The sequence below is a fragment of the Balaenoptera ricei genome, chromosome 7 (genome assembly GCF_028023285.1).
Source record: "Balaenoptera ricei isolate mBalRic1 chromosome 7, mBalRic1.hap2, whole genome shotgun sequence".
Taxonomy (NCBI): Eukaryota; Metazoa; Chordata; class Mammalia; order Artiodactyla; family Balaenopteridae; genus Balaenoptera; species Balaenoptera ricei.
This window is the reverse complement of record NC_082645.1, coordinates 110,837,747-110,865,039: the sequence shown is the minus strand read 5'-3', so window position 1 is coordinate 110,865,039 and position 27,293 is coordinate 110,837,747. Positions and strand designations below refer to the sequence as shown.

The 27,293-nt window shown below is 39.7% G+C and overlaps 1 protein-coding gene across 1 annotated transcript; it reads right to left on the bottom strand.

The window, feature by feature from the left end:
• Positions 1 to 3,773: 3,773 nt before the first annotated feature.
• On the bottom strand, positions 3,774 to 22,600 carry LOC132368830 (protein YAE1 homolog). The gene is given in 3 exon segments (XM_059927546.1): positions 3,774 to 4,442; positions 20,109 to 20,164; positions 22,252 to 22,600. Coding segments are annotated over 3 exon segments (1,074 nt in total).
• Between the last annotated feature and the right edge of the window lie 4,693 nt (positions 22,601 to 27,293).

Genomic DNA, 27,293 nt, shown 5'->3' with positions numbered 1-27,293 from the left:
AACCATCTATTTTCTTTCCTTGTGTAATCCTTCCCTATTCTCCAGATATAAATTGATTTTGTCTTTTTGAACTTCTTTCATTCTCTGCTCTCAGAACTAGCAGGCAAACTCAAAAACTGTAGGGTGGAGGGGAGGATGTCATTTTTACCCATAACTCGCTTTTATCTGTGTAACATATGCGACACCTTATCTAAGATGCTGTGCACACCCGTATATATGTACCATGATGATCCCACTTCTGTAATTTTTACCTAGAAATAGGTGGCATGCGAGGGGCTAAGTGCAAGAAAAGAAAACAAAGCATCTTCTATGCTGTTTGTTAATGTTTGATTTTAAATGCACACAGACACATGTTTCCACACATATTCAACAAAATACCTCATGCTCTTTTGAAGACAAAGAACATAGCTATGACTGTGTTAATCATTTAAGAAGCTATTTTCTCCACTGTGAAAACAGAGCCTGGGGAAATGGCTGTAAAGATGCTTTACAGACAATTATGAAACCTTGCCCTTTCCTCGTCTGGTGCACTTTACTCTCTTGGGCTGTGTGCAAAGGGTCGGCACCCTTATTTTGCATAATTGTCATTCAAGCAAGTGAGTATTCTTTGTGCTATCTATGCAGCCAGCTTTCTTCTGTAGACCAGAACTTGTGTGCAGAACACCACAAAAGTGCTCCAGCCCCAGCTAGTAACCGTAGCTGCTGTTCCTTCATAGGCAAACCATACCCCATTTAAAGTAAAATGTTAAATGAAAACATACCTGGGACCTGCCGCCTTTCATGTATTCACACAGATTTTAGTAACTGACTTCTGCTATCAAATGGTTCCTGGGTGTAGGTTTTGGAAAAGAAAGAGAACATATGAGTCACTGAATACAGGTGAAAGCATGAGCTCTCCTCCTCTTTCATCCCATCAACCTAAAGCACAGAATGGGGATGGGGTGAGGACACCAAGACCAACCATGATCTTCTTCACCAATTCCTCAGGCCAACCCTCCAAAATACCCATCCTGAATGCCAGCCAACTGCCTCACATAAATTAACATCATTGAGATATAGTCCAGCAACCCTGCACACACCTATGCACGTGGAGGAATCCACATCCTATGCTCCAGGAAGCTGACTGTCTGTATGATTTGCTAAGCAGCTCCTCTGCCCCTTTTCTGTTTGTTCATCCTTGTTTTCCTTAGACCTTAATCATACAGATGAGATCATTAGGCAACATTTAACTTAGCTCCTGATTTCTGCTTTTCTAAATATACGTAATACCTTGCCTAACGTGTTGATTCCTTTCCTGGATAAGCAGGAATAAGAATGAAGAATTAGTAAAGAATGACTGACTCTCTACCCCTAGCTTCCCCTAGGAAAATTTGCAGGCGGACACTGTGGGTGCAGGCAAACCACAGGGCCAAGAGAACATCCAACTAAAGGTGGGCCACATGAGCAAGACAGCATCCCAAGGAAGATCAGTAGAAGTCAGTAGTCCTGCATGCAATGGAAAAATGAACTCCTGCCTTAATGGTTAACTGAGATTGTTTCCCCTTTTTTTCTTTAAAAATTCTCCTGGTTGAGCAGAATCTTGGGAGCTGGTCTCTGGATGCAAGTCCACCTTCTCCCAGATTGCCAGCTTTTCTGAATAAAGCATCTTTCTTCTCTACCAAAGCTTGCCCCTCAATTTATTGGTAGTTGAGTGGTGAGCAGCCCAACCTGCGTTCAGTTACACTAAGTATCTTCACCTGTAAATTTAGGTTCTGGAAATGGGAATAGTGCCCACTGAATCCCGAACACATCAAGAAATGTTGTTGTGATTAGAGTCTTAGCCAAATAATGGCCAACAAAAAGAAAGTTGTCTATCAAATGGAGAATACACATTGACAATGTGGTTGTGAACATATATAAGTAATAAGCTATTTTTTTCAAAACTAATAAAGCTTTGTGTTTCTTTGGTTTTATTTTTAACATCTTTATTGGAGTATAATTGCTTTACAATGTTGTGTTAATTTCTGCTGTATAACAAAGTGAATCAGCTATATGCATATGTATATCCCCATATCCCCTCCCTCTTGCGTCTCCCTCCCACCTACCCTCCTTATCCCACCCCTCTAGGTGGTCACAAAGCACCGAGCTGATCTCCCTGTGCTATGCAGCTGATTCCCACTAGCTATTTATTTTACATTTGGTAGTGTATATATGTCAATGCCACTCTCTCACTTCGTCCCAGCTTACCCTTTCCCCTCCCCGTGTCCTCAAGTCCATTCTCTATGCCTCTGTTTTCATTCTTGTCCTGCCCCTAGGTTCATCAGAACCATTTTCTTTTTTTGGATTCCGTATATATGTGTTAGCTTACGGTATTTGTTTTTCTCTTTCTGACTTACTTCACTCTGTATGACAGACTCTAGGTCCATCCACCTCACTACAAATAACTCAATTTCATTTCTTTTTATGGCTGAGTAATATTCCATTGTATATATGTGCCACGTCTTCTTTATCCATTCACCTGTCTATGGACACTTAGGTTGCTTCCATGTCCTGGCTATTGTAAATAGTGCTGCAATGAACATTGTGGTACATGACCCTTTTTTTTTTTTTTTACTTTAGCATGAAATGTATTTTCAGTATTTTTCACGGAATTGTGTCCTTACTTTTAATAAACGCAAAACTTAAACGCATATTTAACAAATATGGTATGATATCACTTATATGTGGAATCTAAAAAAATGATACAAATGAACTTATTTACAAAACAGAAATAGACTCACAGACATAGAAAACAAACTTACGGTTACCAAAAGGGAAAGGAGTTGGGGATAAATTAGAAGTTTGGGATTAACATAGACACATTACTATATATAAAATAAACAAAAAGGACCTACTATATAGCACAGGGAACTCTATTCAATATTTTGTAATAACCTATAATGGAAAAAAATCTGAAAAAAAAATGTATAACTGAATCACTGCTGTACACCTGAAACATTATAAATCAATTATACCTCAATAAAAAAACTAAAACAAGCTTTAATATTTTGTTTTAATTATCAGTGTAAACATTTTTTCAGCTTTACGCTTATTAGCCTCTTAATTTCAATATATATATGTCTACATATCTATATATATCCATGTGTGTCTATTTACAACTTTAGCCATTAGGTAATTTTTGTAACTTTGGTCTGATTAGTTGATGAGGTCCTAATCACAAGACAATGTGATCAGAGCAGAAGGTAGGGCTAAGTCCTTACAAAATAACATTTGATGCTTGAACCACACGGGTTTGAACTCTGAGGGTCCACTTATACTTGGATTTTTTTCAGTAGTAAATACCACAGTACCATACGATCTGAGGTTGGTTGAATCTGAGACTCGCAACTGCAGGTATGGAGGGCCAGCTATAAGTAATATGCAGATTTTTGACTGCATGGTGGGTGGGTACCCCTAACACCTGTGTTGTTCAAGGGTTAACTGTAGTCTGATTCTTGTTCATTTCTGCTAATAATGAGTCCAAAAATGCTTGATTTTGATCAGAAATTTGAAAATGATGACAACTGGAATTTCTGAGCATATCTTAAACCACATAAAAATTACCAGTGACAAAGAAAATAGGCTTATATTAAATAGTGTTAATTTTGAAGACATTTCAAACTTCCATGAAGGATAACCTTACAAGTGAAGAGTTCAATGTAGAAACCAGTACAAATTTTGGTTAGCTTGTTCAGAAACAAAATGTTCTAAGAATGTTCTGAATATTATTTTCATTATTAAAGTGAAGATAATTTTTATAGTTGTTTGAGGTGCTGTAATATGTCTATTGATACTCCCAGTTGTTTTACCAAACTGGCTGTCTGTTCTAAAATCCAAGTGAGGCTTGGGTTTTCAGAATGTGCACACTCCTGTGTTCTACAACATTCTAAAGATGAACAATCTACCCCACTAAGATTCTTGCTACAGTTTTTGTTAAACTCAGCATTATTTTCATAGAATCTTTCATCTTTAGCTTCATCAATCTTTTCCTCAGCTGGAGCTATATGACAAAGGTCCATATCCTGAAAGGAGTCCAATAAATCTACAACATGGGGCTGTGGAGTGATTGATTTCAGATCTATGAGCACATAGTCTTCACACTGACCAACTGCATCCAGAAGATTATTTATTTTACTGATCAAAGACGAACTATTATCATGAAGGTGACACCAGGAGAGCAAAGCACTCAATGTTCCTCTGAGTTGTCCATAGTTTATAATGACTTCTGCATCTTCCTTAAAACCTTGATTGAAACCTTGTTGAAGAGTAACTGCTTTGCCAGCATCTATTCCATCTCTATAGCCTTCTTTGACTCATCTCTGCATGTGGCTCCGCCATTCCTGCTGCACCAGGACTGACTCGACAGCTTCCTCGTCAGCCACGTCCCCCTCCTCTCCAGGACCTTGGACCAAAGGCACATGACTCTTTTTGGTTTTTTTATAAATTTATTTATTTATTTATTTATTTACTTTTGGCTGTGTTGGGTCTTCGTTTCTGTGTGAGGGCTTTCTCTAGTTGTGGTGAGTGGGGGCCACTCTTCATCACGGTGCGCGGGCCTCTCACTGTTGTGGCCTCTCTTGTTGCGGAGCACAGGCTCCAGACGCGCATGCTCAGTAGTTGTGGCTCACGGGCCCAGTTGCTCCGCGGCATGTGGGATCTTCCCAGACCAGGGCTCAAACCCGTGTCCCCTGCATTGGCAGGCAGATTCTCAACCACTGCACCACCAGGGAAGCCCCCACTCTTTCTGAATTATGGTTTTCTCAGGGTATATGACCAGTAGTGGGATTGCTGTGTCATATGGTAGTACTATTTTTAGTTTTTTAAGGAACCTCCATACTGTTCTCCATAGTGGCTGTATCAATTTACTTTCCCACCAACAGTGAAAGAAGGTTCCCTTTTCTCCACACCCTCTCCAGCATTTATTGTTTGTAGATTTTCTGATGATGGTCATTCTGTTTGGTGTGAGGTGATACCTCATTGTAGTTTTGATTTGCATTTCTCTAATGATTAGTGATGTTGAGCATCCTTTCATGTGTTTGTTGGCAATCTGTATATCTTCTTTGGAGAAATGTCTATTTAGGTCTTCTGCCCATTTTTGGATTGGGGTGTTTGTTTTTGTGATGAGCTGCATGAGCTGCTTGTAAATTCTGGAGATTAATCCTTTGTCAGTTGCTTCATTTGCAAATATTTTCTCCTATTCTGAGAGTTGTCTTTTCATCTTGTTTATTGTTTCTGTTGCTGTGCAAAAGCTTTTAAGTTTCATTAGGTCCCATTTGTTTATTTTTGTTTCTATTTCCATTTCTCTAGGAGGCGAGTCAAAAAGGATCTTGCTGTGATTTATGTTATAGAGTGTTCTGCCTATGTTTTCCTCTAAGAGTTTGATAGTGTCTGGCCTTACATTTAAGTCGTTAATCCATTTTGAGTTTATTTTTGTGTATGGTGTTAGGGAGTGTTCTAATTTCATTCTCTTACATGTAGCTGTCCAGTTTTCCCAGCACCACTTATTGAAGAGGTTGTATTTTCTCCATTGTATACTCTTGCCTCTTTTACCAAAGATAAGGTGACCATATGTGTGTCGGTTTATCTCTGGGCTTTCTATCCTGTTCCATTGATCTATATTTCTGTTTTTGTGCCAGTACCATACTGTCTTGATTACTGTAGCTTTGTAGTATAGTCTGAAGTCTGGAGCCTGATTCCTACAGCTCCGCTTTTCTTTCTCAAGATTGTTTTGGCTATTCAGGGTCTTTTGTATTTCCATATAAACTGTGCAATTTTTTGTTCTAGTTCTGTGAAAAAATGCCATTGGTAATTTGATAGGGATTGCACTGAATCTGTAGATTGCTTTGGGTGGTATAGTCATTTTCACAATGTTGATTCTTCCAATCCAAGAATATGGTATATCTCTCCATCAGTTTATATCATCTTTAATTTCTTTAATCAGTGTCTTATAGTTTTCTGCATACAGGTCTTTTGTCTCCTTAGGTAGGCTTATTCTTAGGTATTTTATTATTTTTGTTGCAATGGTAAATGGGAGTGTTTCCTTAATTTCTCTTTCAGATTTTTCATCATTAGTGTATAGGAATGCAAGAGATTTCTGTGCATTAATTTTGTATCTTGCTACTTTACCAAATTCATTGATTAGCTCTAGTAGTTTCCTGGTAGCATCTTTAGGATTCTCTATGTATAGTATCATGTCATCTGCAAACAGTGACAGTTTTACTTCTTCTTTTCTGATTTGGATTTCTTTTATTTGTTTTTCATGTCTGATTGCTATGGCTAAAACTTCCGAAAGTATGTTGAATAATAGTGGTGAGAGTGGGCAACCTTGTCTTGTTCCTGATCTTAGAGGAAATGGTTTCAGTTTTTCACCATTGAGAATGATGTTCGCTGTGGGTTTGTCATATATGGCTTTTATTATGTTGAAGTAGGTCCCCTCTATGCCTACTTTCTGAAGAGTTTTTATCATAAATCAGTGTTGAATTTTGTCAAAAGCTTTTACTGCATCTATTGAGATGATCATATGGTTTTTCTCCTTCAGTTTGTTAATATGGTTTATCACATTGACTGTTTTTCATATATTGAAGAATCCTTACATTCCTTGGATAAACCCCGCTTGATCATGGTGTATGATCCTTTTCATGTGCTGTTGGATTCTGTTTACTAATATTTTGTTGAGGACTTTTGCATCTATGTTCATCAGTGATATTGGCCTGTCGTTTTCTTTTTTTTGTGACATCTTTGTCTGGTTTTGGTAACAGGATGAGGATAGCCTTGTAGAATGAGTTTGGGAGTGGTCCTCCCTTTGCTATATTTTGGAAGAGTTTGGGAAAGATAGGTGCTGGCTCTTCTCTAAATGTTTGAGAGAATTTGCCTGTGAAGCCATCTGGTCCTGAGCTTTTGTTTTTTGGAATATTTTTAATCCGAGTTTCAATTTCAGTGCTTGTGATTGGTCTGTTTATATTTTCTATTTCTTCCTGGTTCAGTCTCAGAAGGTTGTGCTTTTCTAAGAATTTGTCCATTTCTTCCAGGTTGTCCATTTTATTGGCATACAGTTGCTTGTAGTAATCTCTCATGATCCTTTGTATTTCTGCAGCATCAGTTGTTACTTCTCCTTTTTCATTGCTAATTCTGTTGATTTGAGTCTTCTCCCTTTTTTTCTTGATGAGTCCAGCTAATGGTTTATTAATTTTGTTTATCTTCTCAAGGAACCAGCTTTTAGTTTATTGATCTTTGCTATTGTTTCCTTCACTTCTTTTTCATTTATTTCTGATCTGATCTTTATGATTTCTTTCCCCTGCTAACTTTGGGGTTTTTCTGTTCTTCTTTCTCTAAGTGTTTTAGGTGTAAGGCTAGGTTGTTTATTTGAGATTTTTCTTGTTTCTTGAGGTAGGATTGTATTTCTATAAACTTCCATCTTAGAACTGCTATTCCTGCATCCCATAGGTTTTGGGTCATTGTGTTTTCATTGTCATTTGTTTCTAGGTATTTTTTTATTTCCTCTTTAATTTCTTCAGTGATCTCTTGGTTATTAAGTAGTGTATTGTTTAGCCTCCATGTGTTCGTATTTTTTATAGATTTTTTTCCTGTAATTGATATCTAGTCTCATAGCGTTGTTGTCAGAAAAGATACTTGATACGATTTCAACTTTCTTAAATTTACCAAGGCTTAATTTGTGGTCCAAGATACGGTCTATCTTGGAGAATGTTCCATGAGCACTTGAGAAGAAAGTGTATTCTGCCACTTTTGGGTGGAATGGTCTATAAATACCAATTAGATCTATCTGGTCTATTGTGTCATTTAAAGTTTGTGTTCCCTTATTTATTTTCATTTTGGATGATCTGTCTATTGGTGAAAGTGGGGTGTTAAAGTCCCCTACTATGATTGTGTTACTGTCAATTTCCCCTTTTATGGCGGTTAGCATTTGCCATATGTATTGAAGTGCTCCTATGTTGGACGCATAAATATTTACAATTGTTATATCTTCTTCTTGGATTGATCCCTTGATCATTATGTAGTGTCCTTCTTTGTCTCTTGTAATAGTCTTTACTTTAAAGTCTATTTTGTCTGATATGAGAATTGCTACTCCAGATTTCTTTTGATTTCCATTTGCATGCAATATCTTTTTCCGTCCTCTCACTTTCGGTCTGTATGTGTCCCTAGGTCTGAAGTGGGTCTCTTGTAGACAGCATATATACGGGTCTTGTTTTTGTGTCCATTCAGCCAGTCTATGTCTTTTGGTTGGAGCATTTAATTCATTTGCATTTAAGGTAATTATCGATATGTATGTTCCTATTACCATTTTCTTAATTGTTTTGGTTTTGTTTTGTAGGTCTTTTCCTTCTCTTGTGTTTCCTGCCTAGAGATGTTCCTTAGCATTTGTTGCAAAGCTGGTTTGGTCGTGCTGAATTCTCTTAACTTTTGCTTATCTGTAAAGGTTTTAATTTGTCCATCGAATCTGAATGAGATCCTTGCTGGGTAGAGTAATCTTGGTTGTAGGTTTTTCCCTTTCATTACTTTAAATATGTCCTGCCACTCCCTCTGGCTTGCAGAGCTTCTGCTGAAAGATCAGCTGTTAACCTTATGGGGATTTCCTTGTATGTTATTTTTTACTTTTACCTTCTGCTTTTAATATTTTTTCTTTTGTAATATTTGTATTTGTATTAAATACAAATATTTGTATTTAATTTTTGATAGTTTGATTAATGTGTGTCTTGGCTTCTTTTTCTTTGGGTTCATCCTTTATGTTACTCTCTTCGCTTCCTGGACTTTATTATTTCTTTTCCCATGTTAGGGAAGTTTTCAACATAATCTCTTCAAATATTTTCTCAGACCCTTTCTTTTCCTCTTCTTCTTCTGAGACCCCTATAATTTGAATGTTGGTGACTTTAATGAAGGGGAGAGGCAGCATGTCCAAAGGAGGGCCTCAGGAGTGTGGAGTTCCAGAGTTTGGGGGTAGGGCCCTGAATGAGGGTGTGTGGGTAGGCTTTAGGCCCAGCACGTTGGAAGGGGTCTCAGAGTGTAGAGGTCAGGCCCTGGGTGGGGGTGTAGGGGCGGGGCTTGGGTTCTGCACCCCGGAAGGGAGGCTTCGAGGGCAGAGGATTAGGTCCAGGAGCCCAACAGGCTCCCCGCTGCCTATGTGGACAGGGAGACTATGAGACTGGCCATAGGATAGGAAGACAAGAGACAAATGGTTAAATTTCTAATTGGATCTCAGAACAAGAGGCAATGGTATGTCTCAGGGGAGATTCAGCCAAACCATTTTTCTCAAAGTCTTTGTTGACAAGTATGGCCTTGAGGGATGGCAAGTGGTATGAGAGAAGAACAATATGTGGAAAAGATGTCTACATTGAAGGAGAATGATTGACATAGATATCAAAAACAGAACTTATCTGAATGTCCACAAACAAGGTATGAGTATGAAGCTCAACCTCTGGAAATGAGAGGAAAGCTGGTCATTAATCATTAATGGTGCATGTGAAGTTCATCTCTTCCAATCTCACCTAACCTGCCTCTCTTTGGCATTATGCACAATTTACTGTTTTGAAGAATTATTGGATCCTTTTCTTTACCATGCATCAAAATAAAATAGGGGCTTCCCTGGTGGCGCAGTGGTTGAGAATCTGCCTGCCAATGCAGGGGACACGGGTTTGAGCCCTGGTTTGGGAAGATCCCACATGCCGCGGAGCAACTAGGCCCATGAGCCACAACTACTGAGCCTGCGCGCCTGGAGCCTGTGCTCCGCAAAGGGAGAGGCTGCGATAGTGAGAGGCCTGCGCACCACGATGAAGAGTGGCCCCCACTTGCCACAACTAGAGAAAGCCCTCGCACAGACACGAAGACCCAACACAGCCATAAATAAATAAATAAATAAATAAAATGCAGTAATTTTAAAAAAATTAAAAATAAAAAAATAAAATAAAATAAAATAGGCAGAAGTTTGGGGGAAATGAACATAGAGAAAGGTTTTTCATAAAGTATACCCTTTTCCTGCAGGAAGAAAGATCTCAGGGTGGATCAGTAGGAACCAATTGGAGAAGCTGAATTCTTGGGAAGCAACAGCAAAGAAAAGTAAACCACCAACATTTTTCTTGGCTCAAGTGCAGATGGCTTTTGTTGATTGCTTATTTTCTTGCTTGCTTATTTATGTTCCACTTTATTTCACAAAGGACTTGAGAGAGCTTTTAGAAAACACACAGAAAGATAAAGAGTTGAAAAAGTAATGGCAAAGGGAAAATATAGTGTGTAAATCAAAGCTAAGAGGAGAGATTAATACACAGAAATATACATTATTTAGTGCTACCCACCACTAGAGTCAATAAAAAGTTTTTAGGCTTCCTGCCAATCAAAGTCAGGCAGAGAGAGATATGAAACCCATTTAACATTGTATCCTTAGTGTTTAAAGTATGTACTTTAAAAAAAGTTTTTAGAAGTTTGTTTGGTAGATGACTTTTGCAAGAAGGGGCACTAGACTGTAACCCCTTCTCAATAAACCAGACTAACTGATTCTTTCATGGACCTCAAAGACAATCATAAAGTTGCTGTGTCTTTCTCATTTTAAAAATAATTCTTAAAATAATTTTATAGTGTGTATATGTATCCATGCCAATGTATAGTAATATTGAGGAAGGTCTTATATGCCATTTAAATTTACATAAATTGTATAATGCTACGTCTTGCTGCATTTACTCGTTGTTTCTGAGGTCTTTATCCATGTTGACTTAGTTGACTACAGATGGTACCTGATTTAAGATGGTTTGATTTACAATCTTCTGACCTTGGGATGGTGCGAAAGCAATACGTATTCAGCAGAAATCCTATTTTGAATTTTGAATTGTACTCTTTTCCCAGGCTAGTGATCTACTCTACCATACTCAGTATCCTCTCATGTGGCATCAAGTCCCAGCTCCAAGTCAGCCATGCACATGACCATTCTGTTTTCCATGTTCAGTACAGTATTCAATCAATTACATGAGATAGTCAACACTTTATTATAAAATAGGTTTTGTGTTAGCCCAACTGTAGGCTAATGTAAGAGTTATGAGAATGTTTAAGGTAGGCTAGGCTAAGCTATGATGTTCAGTAGGTTAGGTGTACTAAATGTATTTCAATGTATGATATTTTCAACTTACAATAGGTTTATCAGGATGTAATTTAATACAGGATCTGTATTTAACTGTTATATAGTAGTCCATCATACGAAAATATTACCATTTGTTTAGGAATTTTTCATTCAAATTGTGCCATTATACATATTGCTGCAATAAATATCTTTGTACATATTTTCTTGTATAAATTTAAAAGTTATTTTGAAACATGAACTTAAAATTTAATTGCTGATTTGGACTGTATGCACAAGAGAAAAGATATTGCCAAGTTGCTTTCCAAAATGTGGTTGTATCAATTTATACTCCCAACAGTGTACGATAGCTAATGTTTCCTTGAATCTTTACTAACTAGAACCTCTCCTCTCTCCCCCACTCACACACACTCACTCTAATCTGAGAGGTATAATATGGCATGTCATTACAGTTTTAACTTGAATTTCCTTAAGATTGGAAATTATTTTATTTGAATTTCTTTTTCTGTAAATGGTCCATATGTATAGTTTATTTGATTTTTTTCTGTTGGGTTCTAGGCATTTTTAAAATTATCTTTGGTTGGGTTAAAAAAATCTGTTGAAATTTTGTTTTGGAATTACATTAAAATTATATATTTATCTGAGAGAAAACAGACATCCTGACAAAACCATCCTCTTTTCATCCATGAACCTTGCATATTGCTTTGTTAGTTCAGGTTTTCTTTTATGCCCTTTAAATATTTTGTTATTTTCCCAGTGATGGTCTTCCGCATTTTCTCTAAATTTATTCTTAGATACTTATAGCTTTTGTGAGAATAGTAAAAGGTGTCTTTTTCCATATTGCATTTTTGTTGGTTGTTGCTGATGTATAAAACAATATTAATTTTTATGTCAATTTCCAGCAACATTTCCATCTTATTCAGGGGTTGGAGGTTCACCCTGGTTTACTAGAGACACAATTATATCATCCACAAACAATGATGATTTGTTTTTTCCATTTTGATCCTTATCCCTCACATATATTTTTCCTTGTCTTAGTAGCATTGACTAAGACCATCATTACTGTGGAACAGAAATGGTGACAGCACCCACACACACAAAAAAATGAAATTTACATCATACTTCTAAACAGCAACACTGGTAGCAAAAATACAAACAGGTACTGTTTTAAAATTTTGAAAAAAAACTTTTTGAATCCAGAATTTTATGTCTAGTTAAATTTTCATTCAAAAGTAACAGTGGAATATTCTCAGGCACACAAGATCTTAGAAGTTTTGTCACACACACACACAAAAAAAAACCCAGTAGTGAAAATATTCTTGGAGGAAGTATTCAACAAGAAGAGGAAAAGCTTGAGGAGAATTATGACACATCCAAAATAACACTGTAAGAAATGAAGAAATTGGAGGTGAAAATTAAAATAGAATAGTGGTGAAGAGGGGTCACTGAGGTCTGGCTGCCTGGTCCAAACACTGGACAAAAGCTATGAGATGTGTGACTCCAGGAAAGTTACAGAATAGCTTCATGCCTCAGTTTTCTCCTCTGCACAAAAAAAGTTACTGTGAGTTTATCAAGCCAACACCCTCAAAGTCATTCTGAACTTTTCTATATTTCTCACACCTGAGTCCATCTTCTAGAAAACCCTGTCTCTAGTCTCAAACTCTATCCAAAAGCTGTCCACTTCTATTTTTTGTCTCTCCTGCTTCATCTCTCACCTGAATTATTATAGAGCCTCCCAACTGGTCTCTCTGCTTCTCCACTTGGCCCCCACCTACCTACCCATAGTACACTTGCAACAAAGTGTCCTGGGTGATCATTTTAAAACATAAATCATAACACTTTAATCCTCTGCTCAAATTCCTACAAAGTAGAGATTTAAGTGTTTACAGTGACCAAGAAAGAGAGAGAAAGAGAGAGAGAAAGAAAGGAAGAAAGGAAGGAAGAAAAAGAGTGAAAGAAGGAAGGGAGAGAAGGAAAGGAAAGAGGGAGGGGAAAAATCAACTGCAGGCAGTAGTAGACAGTTTTAATAATTACTATCTCATAGATAATTTTGTTTCCTGTATAACCTAATTCATTCATCTTCCCCCAGGTTATTCTGAAACAAATCTCAGACATTATATGTCACATCCTTTTAGTAGAAGTCATTATAAAATTATTTTATTAAGTAGCTCTAAAAGATAAGAAGTCTTTTTTAACTAAATTATCACACCAAAAAAGGTGTATATATATATATATATATATACCTATATAACTATATATACGTATATGTATGTATATATATATCTGTGTGTTTGTATATATGTGCATAGATAGATAGATAGATAGTTGGTTAGTTTGAATCAGGATCCAAACAAGATCGCATATTACAATTGGTCAATATGTTGCCCAAATCTTTTAAAAATTATAGCCACTCCCCATCCTTTTTTGTTTTCCTTGTAATTATTTGTTGAAGACACTGGGTTGCTTGTACTGTGGAGTTCCCCACCATCTGGATTTTTATTATTGTGTCTTCATGGTATTATTTAGCTTGTTCTCTTGTGCTCTGTATCTCCTATAAATTGGCAATTAGATTTCCAGCATGATCATATTTAAGTTCAATATTTTCTGTAAGAATATTATAGGAGGTTTGTGGCACATACTGTTGGTTATCTCATGTTTGTGATTTTTATCAGCCATTGATATCCCTTAATATTGATATTAGGCATTGACAATTATTGCCCAAATCCATGATTTCATTGCAAGATGAAAAATGGTGATATTCTAATTTTGTCATTTCTTTTTCCATTAGTAGTAGGAATATTTGTCTATTAAAAAAGAAACCCCTTGTCAACTACTTGATAACCCTGAGATACAGTTCATAAAGGAAAGTCAGGATAAATGCTTATTTACTAGTAGTTTTCAAAATAATCAGTTGGTTCCCTAGCATCTTCCAAAGTATGATCAATAGGTTGTTTTTGTTTTGTTTAATTGTCATTGTGAACTCATAGGTTTAAACATAATTAATACTTCAATTCATTGCCATAGCATTCTTATTAATACTCAAACTGTCTTACATTCGGCCAGTGGGAACCTCTCTAAGTTGGTTCCTAAGTCCTCTTAACAGTTTTTTAGAAGAAAATGGTATTTAGAGACCACAGTCTATGCCCTAGGAGCATTCATTGCTAGTAGGCTGATCACTGTTTCTAGATCTTCTCGGTGGACAGAGTAGGACAATTTAAATATCCCATTAGTTCATATAGATACTTCTCATTCAAAATCAAGACTACAGAGGTTCTACCAACTGTACTTACATAAGTATTCATTTGTTTTATCCCATAGCACATACACAACCTAACAATACCAAACCACCACCAAACAATACCAAACCACCACCAAAAATTGTTCACCGAACACCAGTTTTGTTTGGTTTTGTAGTCCTTTTGTGCTTAGAGTATATTTCACTAGAGATGTACAAGTCAAATAAACTACTATGCTCTAAAGTCACTTGCAATAGTTTCTGTGTGGTTAGGCTGCCTACTCAATTCACATTTAAGCTCATCTGTTTCATTTACTTTCAATTTCAAGTGTTAATTGTGCTGAATAATTATGTAAAATATTCACATGGTTCCAAAGTCAAATGCACAAAACAAGATACGTTCAGAAAAGTGCAACTTCTGTTCCCTCTTTCTCCAAATTGGGAATCAATGTTTTTAACTTTTTAATTTACTTTGCACTTTTTGAAAATTATAAGCAAATACATACATTTTCAAAATCCTCTTTCTTAGATAAACCTACCAAATTCTTTAAAATACTTAATTCCTTCCTTAAAAATTTATGATAGAAAATAGAAAAAAAAAAGTGAAAGCTGCCTTCATCATTTTGTGAGACGAATGTAAAATTGATTCCAAACTAAGGGTCATGCCAGAGGAGAAATGTGTAGTGACATTCCACTTATAAAATTCACTACTTCACTAGATTGAAGAAGAAAATTTAAAAGACTATCTCAATTTTTTTATGCAGAAAAAAAATTTCATAAAATTTGAAAGCTATTTATGGTTTATGAAAAGAATATCTCTTATCCACCTAGAAATGTCTAGTTAACTTACAACAAACATTATGTTTAACAAAGAGACTTTAGCTGTATTCTAGTTACTGTCAGAAACAATACCGGATGCCTAGAAATATTAATAGAACCAAGTGATAAATCATTAGATCTAATAAGAGAGCTCAGAAAGGTGACCAGATGTAGGACCAAATAGAAGAAATCAATAGCAGTTCTTTATATACCACTCTTAAATGCAGGATATTCAACCCCTATAATTTCCTAGGTTTGCTGTAACAAAGTGCCACAAACTGGGTGAGTGAAAACAATAGAAATTTATTGTTTCACAGTTCTGGAAGCCAGAAGTCTGAAATCAAGGTGCTTGCAGGACCATACTCCCTCTGAAACCTGTAGGAGAGGATCCTTCCTTGCCTCTTCCTAGCTTCTGGTGGTTTTCTGGCTATCTTTGGCATTCCTTGGCTTGAAGCTGCATAACACCAATCTCTGCCTTCGTTATCACGTGGTATTCTTCCTGTGTGTCTGTCTTCATATGGCCATCTTCTTATAAGGACACCAGTCCTATTGAATTAGGGGCTCACCCTACTCCAGTATGACCTCATCTCAGCTAATTACATCTACAATGACCCTATTTCTAAATAAGGTCACATTCTGAGGTCCTGGGGGGTTGGGACTTCAACATATGAATTTCTGAGGGAGGAAGACACCATTCAACCTATACAATGCTCATCTACAGCAGAATATAGCAAGTGCCCTGAGAGTGGGCCAGGCGAAAGGCTATAAGAGACAAGAGTGATGCCTTGTACCCCAGCACATTACGAAAGGCGGAGAGAGCACTTCAAATTGACTTTGTAGGGACTTCCCTGGTAGCGCAGTGGTTAAGAATCCACCTGCCAATGCAGGGGACACGGGTTCAAGCCCTGGTCCGGGAAGACCCCACATGCCGCAGAGCAGCTAAGCCCGTGCGTCACAACTATTGAGCCTGCAATCTAGAGCCCGCGAGCCACAACTACGGAGCCCACGTGCTGCAACTACTGAAGCCCACGTGCCTAGAACCCATGCTCCGCAACAAGAGAAGCCACTGCAATGAGAAGCCCACGCACCGCAACGAAGAGCAGCCCCCGCTCACCGCAACTAGAGAAAGCCCGCGTGCAGCAACGAAGACCCAACGCAGCCAAAAATAAAATAAATAAATAAATAAATTTTAAAAACAAAAAAACAAATTGACTTTGTAAATTTGGTGATGGCAGAAAACATATTCCAGGTGGAGAAAAATCATCGAATTCTTTTTTTTTTTTTTATCGAATTCTTGACATCAGAAATAGTGGAAGGAAGTGTGTGAGTTAATGCAAATATGGATTGAATGAAGAGAAATTGAAAAAATTAAATTCAGAAAAAAGGCTGAGGAAGGTCTTGAAGGCATTGGTACTTGAGCAATCAGGAAATCGGACTCTTCCTCTTTTTGGCAGGAAAGAGCCTTTTGCAGGAAAGAGCTCTCTGCAGGAGGCCCCTTTTGTCTTGTCATGAACCTTAAACCAGGCACCTCCAAGCTCCACTCATTTCTGGCCCTAGCACACCTTTCAAATCTTTTGATCACACAATACCTTGACCAACCTGTTAGTTCTTTCCATAGATCAGAGAAGTAGAAATGAAGAATAAGTAATTAACAGATGACCAGATCTCTTCCCTACCTCCCGCTTCAGTCATCTCGTGAAAAAACTGTGTGAACAAAACAGCATCAAGAGAAAGATTGCAAGAAGTCGACAAGCCTGCACACAGTGGGGAATGACAACTCTGACCCCTTATCTCAATGACTAACTGAGATCACTTCTCTTTTTCCTTTTAAAAACTTTCATGGCTGAGCAGAATCTTTGGAGGTGGTTTCTGGGGGACCCTGAGTCCACCATCTCCCCAGATTGCCAGCATTCTGATTAAAAGCAACTTTCCTTTCTACCAACATTTGCCTCTCTTGGGTATTGATTTTCAAGCAGCAAGCAGCCAGACCTGAGTTCGGTAACACTAGTCCAATCTCTACAGACATTCAGTTACTCGTTCTTTTTCTTTTTTTCACTCTACTGATTTGTATTGAGTGACCAGCACAAGTTATTCCTGGTTCTGGAGACATAGCACTAAACCAGACTCTCATGACACTTGCACTAAATATGGGGGGGATCAGACCATAAAAGGCAAATTCCTATCATTTCAGTATATGAGAAATGTTATGATGACAGTCAAACAGAGCAAGGGCAGAAGGCATCTCTGAGGAAGTAGCTTTTGACTGAAGGATGACAAGGGGCCAGAAGTGCAAAAATCTAGGGAAAGTGTGTTCTAGGAAGATGGAACAGTAGGTGCAAAGGCCCTGAGGCAGGGAAGATTAACGAACAGACTGCCTGGAGCACAGAGTGAGGGAGAACACTAGAAGCCAGTAGCCAAGGACCAGATCGCATAGAGACTTGGTCAGGAGAAGCCTTCAAATGGCAATGAATTTTAAACAGAAATGTTAATATTCAATTCACGTTGTTCATGTCAAAGTTTGAGGGGTGTGGAAAAATAGAATAATATCACCAAATAATGTCAGCGAAGCTGATTGGTGGGGTGCCCAGAAGAGACCTGACTCTTGTTGGAGTCTCTTTCTTGATTTCACTGCTATTCCCAAAAAATAAAAATCAATAAGTTATGCTTCTGAATGTGAAAATATCTCTACTTAAATGAAAAACGACAGTCGTCTGCAGGGACAGGAATGGGACAGACATCTTGCTTCATACTTCATAAACTTCTATATTGTTTGAATTTTGCCAGTCTTGTATTCATATACTACCTGTGCCATTTTTTTAAAGTGTGGCTAAGATGGCAACAGCTTATTTTAACTAGTTCTTCAAAGACAGCATCAATTTTAAGTGTCTTAGCTGTAAACTCGTCCCAGTCATACCTCCCTGAGGTTACACCCATCACTATCTAATCAGATTTCAGGTGTTCCTGAATCTCCTTAATCATACATCCCCAGGCAGTTTCTTTGGATTATTTCTTCAGGAACCGAGGTCATCATGACTTTTTTTTTTCCTCTGAAAAAAATGGTGCAAAAATTTTAATGTACAAAAAAAGACAAACAGTGAAAAATAAATTTCCCTCCCTCTCCTGTTCTTCAGCCACCCAATTCCCCTCCCTTGTCATTATCTTGAGTATCTTTCTAAAGCAGCGGTCCCTGACCTTTTTGGCACCAGGTTTCAAGGTTTCCTGGAAGACAATTTTTCCAGGGACAGGGCGGGCAGAGGGGGTTGTTCAGGCTGTAATGGGAGCGATGGAGAGCAGCAGATGAAGCTTCGCTCTCTTACCTGCTGCTCACCTCCTGCTGTGTGGCCTGGTTCCTAACAGGCAGCCGTCTGTGGCCCTGGGGCTGGGGACACCTGTTCTAAAGCATAGTTTACCATTCTGTTCCTCACTTTGAAAGTAGTACATAGACAGCTGCTTTATTTTTGTTCATTGCTACATTTTATTCTTTTTCATCTATGTACTGTAACTTAACTAAGTCTTCCTTGGATGGATCTTTAAAGGTTTCCATTTTTTTTCCTTCTACAAATAACGCAACAAATATCCTGGTACACACATCATTTTGCCCCTGTAGGATGCATAGATTATATTAGAAATCTTCTTAATTTTATTCTTAGAAGTTAATTTTGATTCTAGTTTGAGGCTCCCTTAATACCATGTGTTCTGTTTAAACTACTCCACCTTGGTGGGTTTACAATAAGAGTATGTGTTATGAACTGAATTGTGTCCCCTCAAAATTCATATGTTGAAGGTTTAATCTCCAGTGTGACTGTATTTGGAGATAGGACCCTTTAGGAGGTAATTAAAGACAAAGGGGGTCATTAAGGGTGAGGCTCTGATCCAATATTACAGAGGTCCTTTTAAGAAGAGAAAGAGACACCAGGGATGTTAGCACACAGTAAAAAGGCAAGAAGATGGCTGTCTGCAAACCAAGAGGCCTTAGTATAGAGAGGCCTCAGGAGAAACCAAACCTCCCAAGACCTTGATCTTGGACTTCCAGCCCCCAGAACTGGAAGTATAAATTTAAATAAAATAATAAATTTCTGTTGTTCAAGCCATTCATTCTGTGGTCTTTTGTTATAATATCCTTAGGAAATGAATGCAGTATATACTCTTGGCAGATGATGGACTTAGAAGTTAGTTAAATTGTTTAGTATGTTACACCATATTTCTTAGTAATTGATCCTTGATATTTATGTAATTAAAAGCTAAATATTAGAATACTTTTTTCTTTATCACTGGAGGTTTAATTCAGTATCATATTATTTTAGGTTAATTAGTCTAACAAATATTAAAAAACAGTTATTACTTAAATCAGTTGAAAATGTAGGGTAGATTGAAGGCACCATGCTATTAGTTCAGGCTCTTGCCAAGTTCTAAAGATACTCTCATGTTGACGAAACCTGAGTCACTGACTAATACAGAGAGTCAGTAAGGGTCTGTTTTAACTTCAGGCATCTTTTTGAAAATTGGTCTTTTTTCCTCTGACAGCAAAGAGAGCCATGAGTCAAGTCCAAAGAGAAATCTAAATAGACCAAATCTCACCTTTCCAAAGTGTAAGGTGTGTGTGTGTATACACGTATATATATGTGTGTGTATACACACACATATACACACACACACAATATACACAGTGTCTACTCAAACAGTATTTATTAGCAAACTATAGTATGTGCCAAGCCCTATGATCCATACAAAGTATGTTTGGGGTCTACAATCTGAATCTAATATTCCTCTTAGAAATGAAGGCAAAAGATCTTGATTAGATAAGTAGACCAAAACAGCGATTTTTTCAAGCCTAGATCTTTTTTGGTTTAGCCAACGTAGCAAATTAAGCAGACCTGCTTCTTCTTGAAACACTCATGCCACTGGAATAGAATACATACACCATGAATGGGAACAGAATGATTTATGAGAGAATTTAACCTGTAATTCCTTGGACGGCTCTTTTACGTTGTTATCAATTCCCTTTACCTTTATGCCTTACAGAGTGAAACAAACAACCTTAAAGGAAATGGTCAGTCCCTCACCTAATTGCTGTCCCTATTTAATACAAATTTTAAAATGGGCTACCTTGTACAGTATCTCATATCTCTCAGAAAAAAAGAATAAAGGCCACCGTATACTGTTCCATCACTCGGTCAGTCAGCTTAGGCTGCCATAACAAAATACCACAGCCTGGGTGGCTTACACAGCAGAGATTTATTTTCTCACAGTTCTGGAGGCTGGAAGTCTGGGATCAGTGTACCAGTATGGTCCGGGTTCTGGTGAGGGCTTTCTTCCTGCCACCTTCTCACTGTGTCTTCACATGGCAGAGAGAGAGCTCTGGTATCTCTTCCTCTTCTTGCACTGATCCCATCATGAGGCCCACACCTTCAGGACCTCATCTAAACATAATTAACTCCCAAAGACCCCATCTCCAAAGACTGCCACATTGGGGGTTAGGACTTCAGCACATGAGTTTGGGGGATACAATTCAGTCCACAGCAATCACCATTGTTATCTCGCCTATGTGTAATGGTAGACGTTGTAGACATTTATTGGGGTTTGTACTTGCCCACAAATACCCTGGCTGTCCCTACTCTGCCATTGTTTCAAGTCTTTATTGCTTGTCCCAGGATTACTGACATAGCTGCAGTTCTCCCCATGAACCAATTAACTCTGCAGGTTGCTGCACAAAAGTCCCTTCTTGAAAACCTTCACTGGCCTACAGCATTGCTGCATGTCAGAGCTCCACCACCAGCAGCTGCTGTGTGCTTTAAGCAAGTGATTTAACCTCTCTGTGCAATGGGCATAATAATAGTGCTTCTATCAAAACATGTAGTACATTCTTAGAAGAATGCCTGGCTTTTAAGGGCAACGTGTATGCTGGTCGGTGCTGTCATTGTAAATGACAGACCTAGCCTTTTCAGTGCTCATTTCTAACTATTTATATTGATATACTCTGTACTTAGGTCAAACTCATGGCTTGCTAGTTCCCATATGTGTCTTGAACCTTCCCATCCCTCATTTGTTTGCTCTGCTTCTAGAATATCTGTCTCCAAACATCTTCACTTGTCAAAACCTTACTAATTCTTCAAAACACGTCTCAAAATGTCATCTCTTTCTTGAAGCTACTCTACCCTTTGCACGCATTTCCCATCCAACCATGAGGAGTCCCTCCTGCCATGATACACAACATCATGGACTTTTGGTATGTTTATTACTATTCTGTCTTGTCTTCATGGTTATTTGTGTATGGCTGGACTGTAAATCACACCAGGGCATAATTATTTGTGTATCCTTGAGAGCCCCTGCCCAAGGAAGACCATAATTAAAGCTAGTTTAATAAAAATAACTCTAATCATAAAACAAGGGAAACTGTTCAGAGTTTATTTTTGTATTTTATTAAGAGATTTTTAGGGTACCATCTAGAGAAAACTCTATGGCCACAGGAAGGACAGAACATTTATGGTAAAAACAAGAAGACAATGCATAGACAGAAAAGAATTTAACAACAAAGGTGTAAATCATTACCTCATTTTCCTGAGCTCAATAACCAAGATGTTCTCCACCTTTTTTCTTGGATGACATTGAATAAAATATCCACGTGACCATCTTAAAAATGGAAAAAGTTACTTAAAGTCAGAGAATAAGAACCAAAGAGGAGGGCTTCCCTGGTGGCGCAGTGGTTGAGAATCTGCCTGCTAATGCAGGGGACACGGGTTCGAGCCCTGGTCTGGGAGGATCCCACATGCCGCGGAGCAACTGGGCCCGTGAGCCACAACTACTGAGCCTGCGCGTCTGGAGCCTGTGCTCCGCAACAAGAGAGGCCGCGACAGTGAGGCCCGCGCACCGCGATGAAGAGTGGCCCCCGCTTGCCACAACTAGAGAAAGCCCTCGCACAGAAACGAAGACCCAACACAGTCATAAATTAATTAATTAATTAAAAAAAAAAAAAAAAAAAGAACCAAAGAGGAAAGTGCGATAAAGCCCAGGTGGCAGAGAGACAGCGCAGAGCAGACGGAGGGATGGAGGGAAGCCTTAGCAGTGGGAGCAATCAGACGCCCCAGCAGCTGAGCTGGCCCACCTGGCAGCGGCTTTGCTTCCGGCAGCCGCTCTCGTGCTGGCAGCAGCCCTTCCGCAGCCGCAGCCACACGGGCTGCAGCTGCAGGTGCGGCGATGGCGGCAGACCGCGGGGACGCTGCAGCAGCTCCCAGGGCAGCCGTAGCAGCAGGGGCCGCAGCCGGGGCCGCAGCCGACCCGGGAGCGTCTGCACGGGGCGCAGCTGCCGCCACCCCAGCCGAGGCAGCCACCGCACCTTCCACAGCCACAGCTGCGCACGGCGTCAAGTAGGGAGGACGCGAGAGAGATGAGGAAGGAGACACAGGAGGGGAGGGAGGTCTGATGCCGCCTTCTACGAAGCCCTTATATACCATCTTCAGGGGCTGAGCCCAGAATACACAGCCTGTGCCTTGTTGTAGATCCCACTTCCTATAAAAGACCTCACGAGGCCTCTTACGTCCTCCCTTGTTGAGGTCTTGTCCAGTGAATATTGCTATTTTAACCTTTACCTGTCTCTTAAATCTATATTTGAATTAGAACACACTTCTAACAGTTTTGTGCCCGTAAGAACTTAAATGTGCATGTACGATATGTTTTGCCCCAGCATCTAGAGTAGTGCCTGGCCCATTCTAAGTGTTCAACAGTCAGCTGTTGAATTAAATAAATGCCTGCAGTGAAGATTTTAAAACAATCTTCATCTTTCATAACCATGAGAGTCTGAATCTAGAGCCAGGTAAAAGTCCCATGTTTCTACATATACTTCTTAGTCATCGCGGGTTAGAAAAAGAAAAGATTGTTTTTCTCTCTACTGGGATTCATTACTAACCTCTAAGTCACAAAAACCTCTTGGAAAAATAAGTGAAAGGCCAGACCCAAAAGGGAAAGAGTCAGCATCTCTAAATGCATTATATCTCATATTATGCCTCACCTTAGAACACAGCTATGTTTTTTTCTGGCTCCCTGACATTCTTTGTTCACCAGAAGAATTGCTTGATCATTAAAAATTACAAAACAACAACAACAACAAAAATCTTGTGTGATGTCAGATGCTAAAAATATAATTTTGTGTAGCCTACTCCTAAGTCATCTGCGGAGAGGGAAGTTCCTACTCGTTGTTTCTCTGTTAATTAATGGGGAAAAACAAAAATAAAAAAGATTTCAGCCGGTGGCTGGCCTTCTCTCATGCCTCTCCAGGTTTAAGACCTGTGGCCAGCCCAGCGTTTCAGCTCAATCATGGCCCAGGGGAATGTTTATTTGAAATGACTGGTCTCCATCTGGCTGGCTCTACCTGTTCAGCATTCTTCTTTCTCTCCAGGTAGCCTGCAGGTGTGAACAGTAATCCATAGAAATAGCTCTTGCTTGACTGTCTTGAGAATTGAGGCCTGCCCGGCTGGTCCCGGGGCTCCAGGCAGCTCACAGGGGAGGGACCCACTGCACAGTCTCCCTCAAGACTTACACTGCAGCTTCGGGATCCGAGATGCCCTGGCTTTGGCGGGTCCGTGCTTCTCCCAGGATGTTGGTGTCCCTGGATTGACAACTGGCACCTCTTTGATAAGTTTACCTTTTGAAAGTGAGAGGAAGAAGCCTGAAAATGCCCTCCTTTGATCTACTTCTCACCCACCGGCAGGCTATCAGGACTCTCCCAGCCCTCCAGTTCGGGTGCCCGGCATCGTGGAGAAACTCTTCTGCACTTGGGGGAACTTGAACCATCTACGATGGTCGTGTCTGAGATGCAGGCAACGTTCTGAGGCCCCTGGGGCTGCTTTATCCCTACACGTCGGCCATCACTTTTCTACATCTGAACTAAAGATGTAACACACAACTATTTCATCCCTAACAGAAAACTCAAGGTTATGAGGCTGCTTGCTAAAAATAGCAAGTTATCACGGCACAGGTACTCAAGAAGGAAGTAAATAAAAGGTCTTGTGAGATTCTTCTGTGGAAATTGGGCTTAAAAAAGGGGGGGCTGTCAGTATTTAAGGGCCTCCCCCCACAGAAGGCGGCATCAGACCTCCCTCCCTCCTGGGTCTCCCTCCTCACCTCCCCCGAGGCCTCTCTCCCGACGCCGTGGGCAGCTGTGGCTGTGGAAGGTGCGGTGGCTGCCTCGGCTGGGGTGGCGGCAGCTGCGCCCCGTGCAGACGCTCCCGGGTCGGCTGCGGCCCCGGCTGCGGCCCCTGCTGCTACGGCTGCCCTGGGAGCTGCTGCAGCGTCCCCGCGGTCTGCCGCCATCGCCGCACCTGCAGCTGCAGCCCGTGTGGCTGCGGCTGCGGAAGGGCCGCTGCCAGCACGAGAGCGCCTGCCGGAAGCAATGCAGCTGCTAGGTAGCCGATGGGCTCTGCCTCTAGGGTAAGAGACGCTGGGAGCTCAGCTCACAGCATCTGGTAAGACTCTCCTCCATCCCTCCTGCCCTCTTGCTCCTGTCCCAGGTACCTTGATGCCTTGGAACTGCTCTTCTGCCCCTTTTACGCTTAAGTTTCAGGGCTTGTTCTTTCCCTTCAGTGTGGTGTCATGATGACATCAATTTCTTCTCCCTGTATCTTCAGAACTTAGCATAAGGAGGTATTTATTCTCTGTCATCTTTGTAATCTTGTCTCCACTTGGAAAAAAAAGATGAAAGACCAGCATACATTACCAACATTAGTGCGTGGGAACACAGCCACTCGTGTCAAAAATCTATATTATAAACATAACGAAGTAAAATCATGATAGGTAATATTTCGTTTTTTTGAAAACATTACATACGATGGACTTTTTGTTCTTTTCTGTTGTACATTTACTAACTTTTCCCCCGTTTCTATGTTTTGTAAAAAAAAAAAAAAAAAAGGAACTCTTTCTTAATTAAAAAATGATCTTTCCTTATTCTAATGTGTCTCTCTGTTCTATGAGATGTACACCAGCCCATGGGTGAGGCCAATGGCACAAAAGACAAAGAGTGATACTCAAAGATCGGGATAGGTTTCAGTTAATGGATGATTGGTCCCCTACTGTCCTATATCTGGTTTTACAATAAAGAGAGAAATTTGGGGGGAAATCCCCAACCTTTAGTTGTCAATATCATTGAGGGAAATTCCTGTGCTCTCCTACAGATGCTGTTATGACATCTGTGTCTGCATCTGAGTTCTAGTTTAAAGAGTTGACAGCCCCAGTGTGGCCGGTCAGACCTTCACTCCCTCACTCTATGTGTTTTTTACTCACTCATTCAGCCAGCAAATACGTGCTGTATTAGGCCAGATATTCAGCCAAGCACTAGAGGTCTGAGGTTAAACAATCACTTGCCTTCAAGGAGTCAACACCAGAGAGGGAAATGGATAGTCAATTACAACACAGCTTTCTATTTCAGTTTTCTTTGTCTGGTCACCTTTTCTCAGTGATTGATCCTATATCAGCAATTCAGATAGATTTTTGGGTACATTATTGCAGCCACTTTGATGAGTACCAATGTAAGAGACACTCAATTCACTTCCTGTACAAGCCAATCAAGGGAATAGTTGACACTTTCCACAGGGCTTTTCATCCAGCCTCCCAGCAACAAATGACACAGTTGACCTCTCCCTCCTCCCTGATCACACCACCCCACCCTTTTTTTTCTCCTTCCTATTCAGCCTTCTCTGCGGGTCCTTTCCCTACATTGGTACCCAAGGCTCAGGACTTTGCCCTCTTCTCCATCATTCTACACCCTCATCTGATCTCTACTCTTTTTTCTTTCCCATAGTACTCACCACTTTCTAACATACCATAACATTCATAACTTTACCATGCTTACCCTTTGTCATTCTCCCTGCCTCACCCCACACCCAACTAGAATGTACAAAGATTCTCACTCTTGCTCACTGACATTTCTCTAGCACCTAGAGCAGTGACTGGCACATAGTATGTACTCAAGAAATAGCTTCATAATGAACAGATTATTTTTGTAAACTTTTTTAATCATGGAAAATGTCAAACACACACAAAAGTGGAGAACGGTACAAGAAATTCCTAAGAACCATCACCCGAGACAACAGCTGTTAACACATGGCTCCTCCCTTGTTATCTATGCCCTCACCCACCCACCTCCCACCACTGGATCATACAGAATGGAATCCTCACATCGTCTCCTCAGCAAATATGTTTAGGTTTCTATGAATGAAAGAATTCCTCATCATCTCTCTCTGGCTTAGACTATGGCTAAGAGATATCAGAGAAACACAGCAGTAAACTTCTCAAGGTCCAAGGTGAGATGGTCTCTCAGGGAGATGTGTAGAGGGAATACATGACACCCTCACCTTTAAGAAAATTTCAGTTTTCCCTGGGAGGGCCCTACAATTTACTCATTGCCACTCCTGTGGTGCATCTTGGTAATTCATAGGCAGACTTCTTAAAAGTCACAGGAGGATGAGAATAGAAAATCTAAGCCAATAGGACTTAGTGACCCAAGACACCTGGGGAGACTTTTAATCAATTCCATTTTCACTAGGAGTCTTTAGAAACTAAGCAGTGTTCATCTTCAGAGAGAGTTTTCTATTTCCAGCAACAGATAAAGAAAAGAAGTTTTTTTAAAAATCTATTTTAAGCAATGAGAACTTCATAATGCTTTTTTAAAAATCTCTGCTTAATAAAAAGTATTTAATACATGGACTATTTGTATTAGAAAATTCTCAAAGCTCCAGAAAACCTCCCACCTCACCACCTTTAAAAACAAAAACAAAAACAACGGTTATACACATTGGCTCTGGAGCCAGGATATTCTGTCAAAAATCCAGGCTTCTCTATTTACCAGTCTTATTTCCTTCAGCTTCGCTTTATTTGCAACATGGGGATCATGACTGAGCCTCTTTCATAAATTCTTGGAATAAATGGATTTATACGAAATGGCATATTTATAAGCAGATGATCGACACTGCATTCTGCCCATCTTGCTTTATTTCGTTGGGTATCAACATACTACTTTCAGCTGGTCTTTTCAGGTACAGAGCTGTTTGCCCGCAGACCGCGGATTCCCGCCTCTAGTTCAAAGGTTCTGGAAGCTTGTAAAGAGCCCACACAAAACTTTGGGGCGGGGCCGCCGGCTCCGAGAAGGGCCGGCCC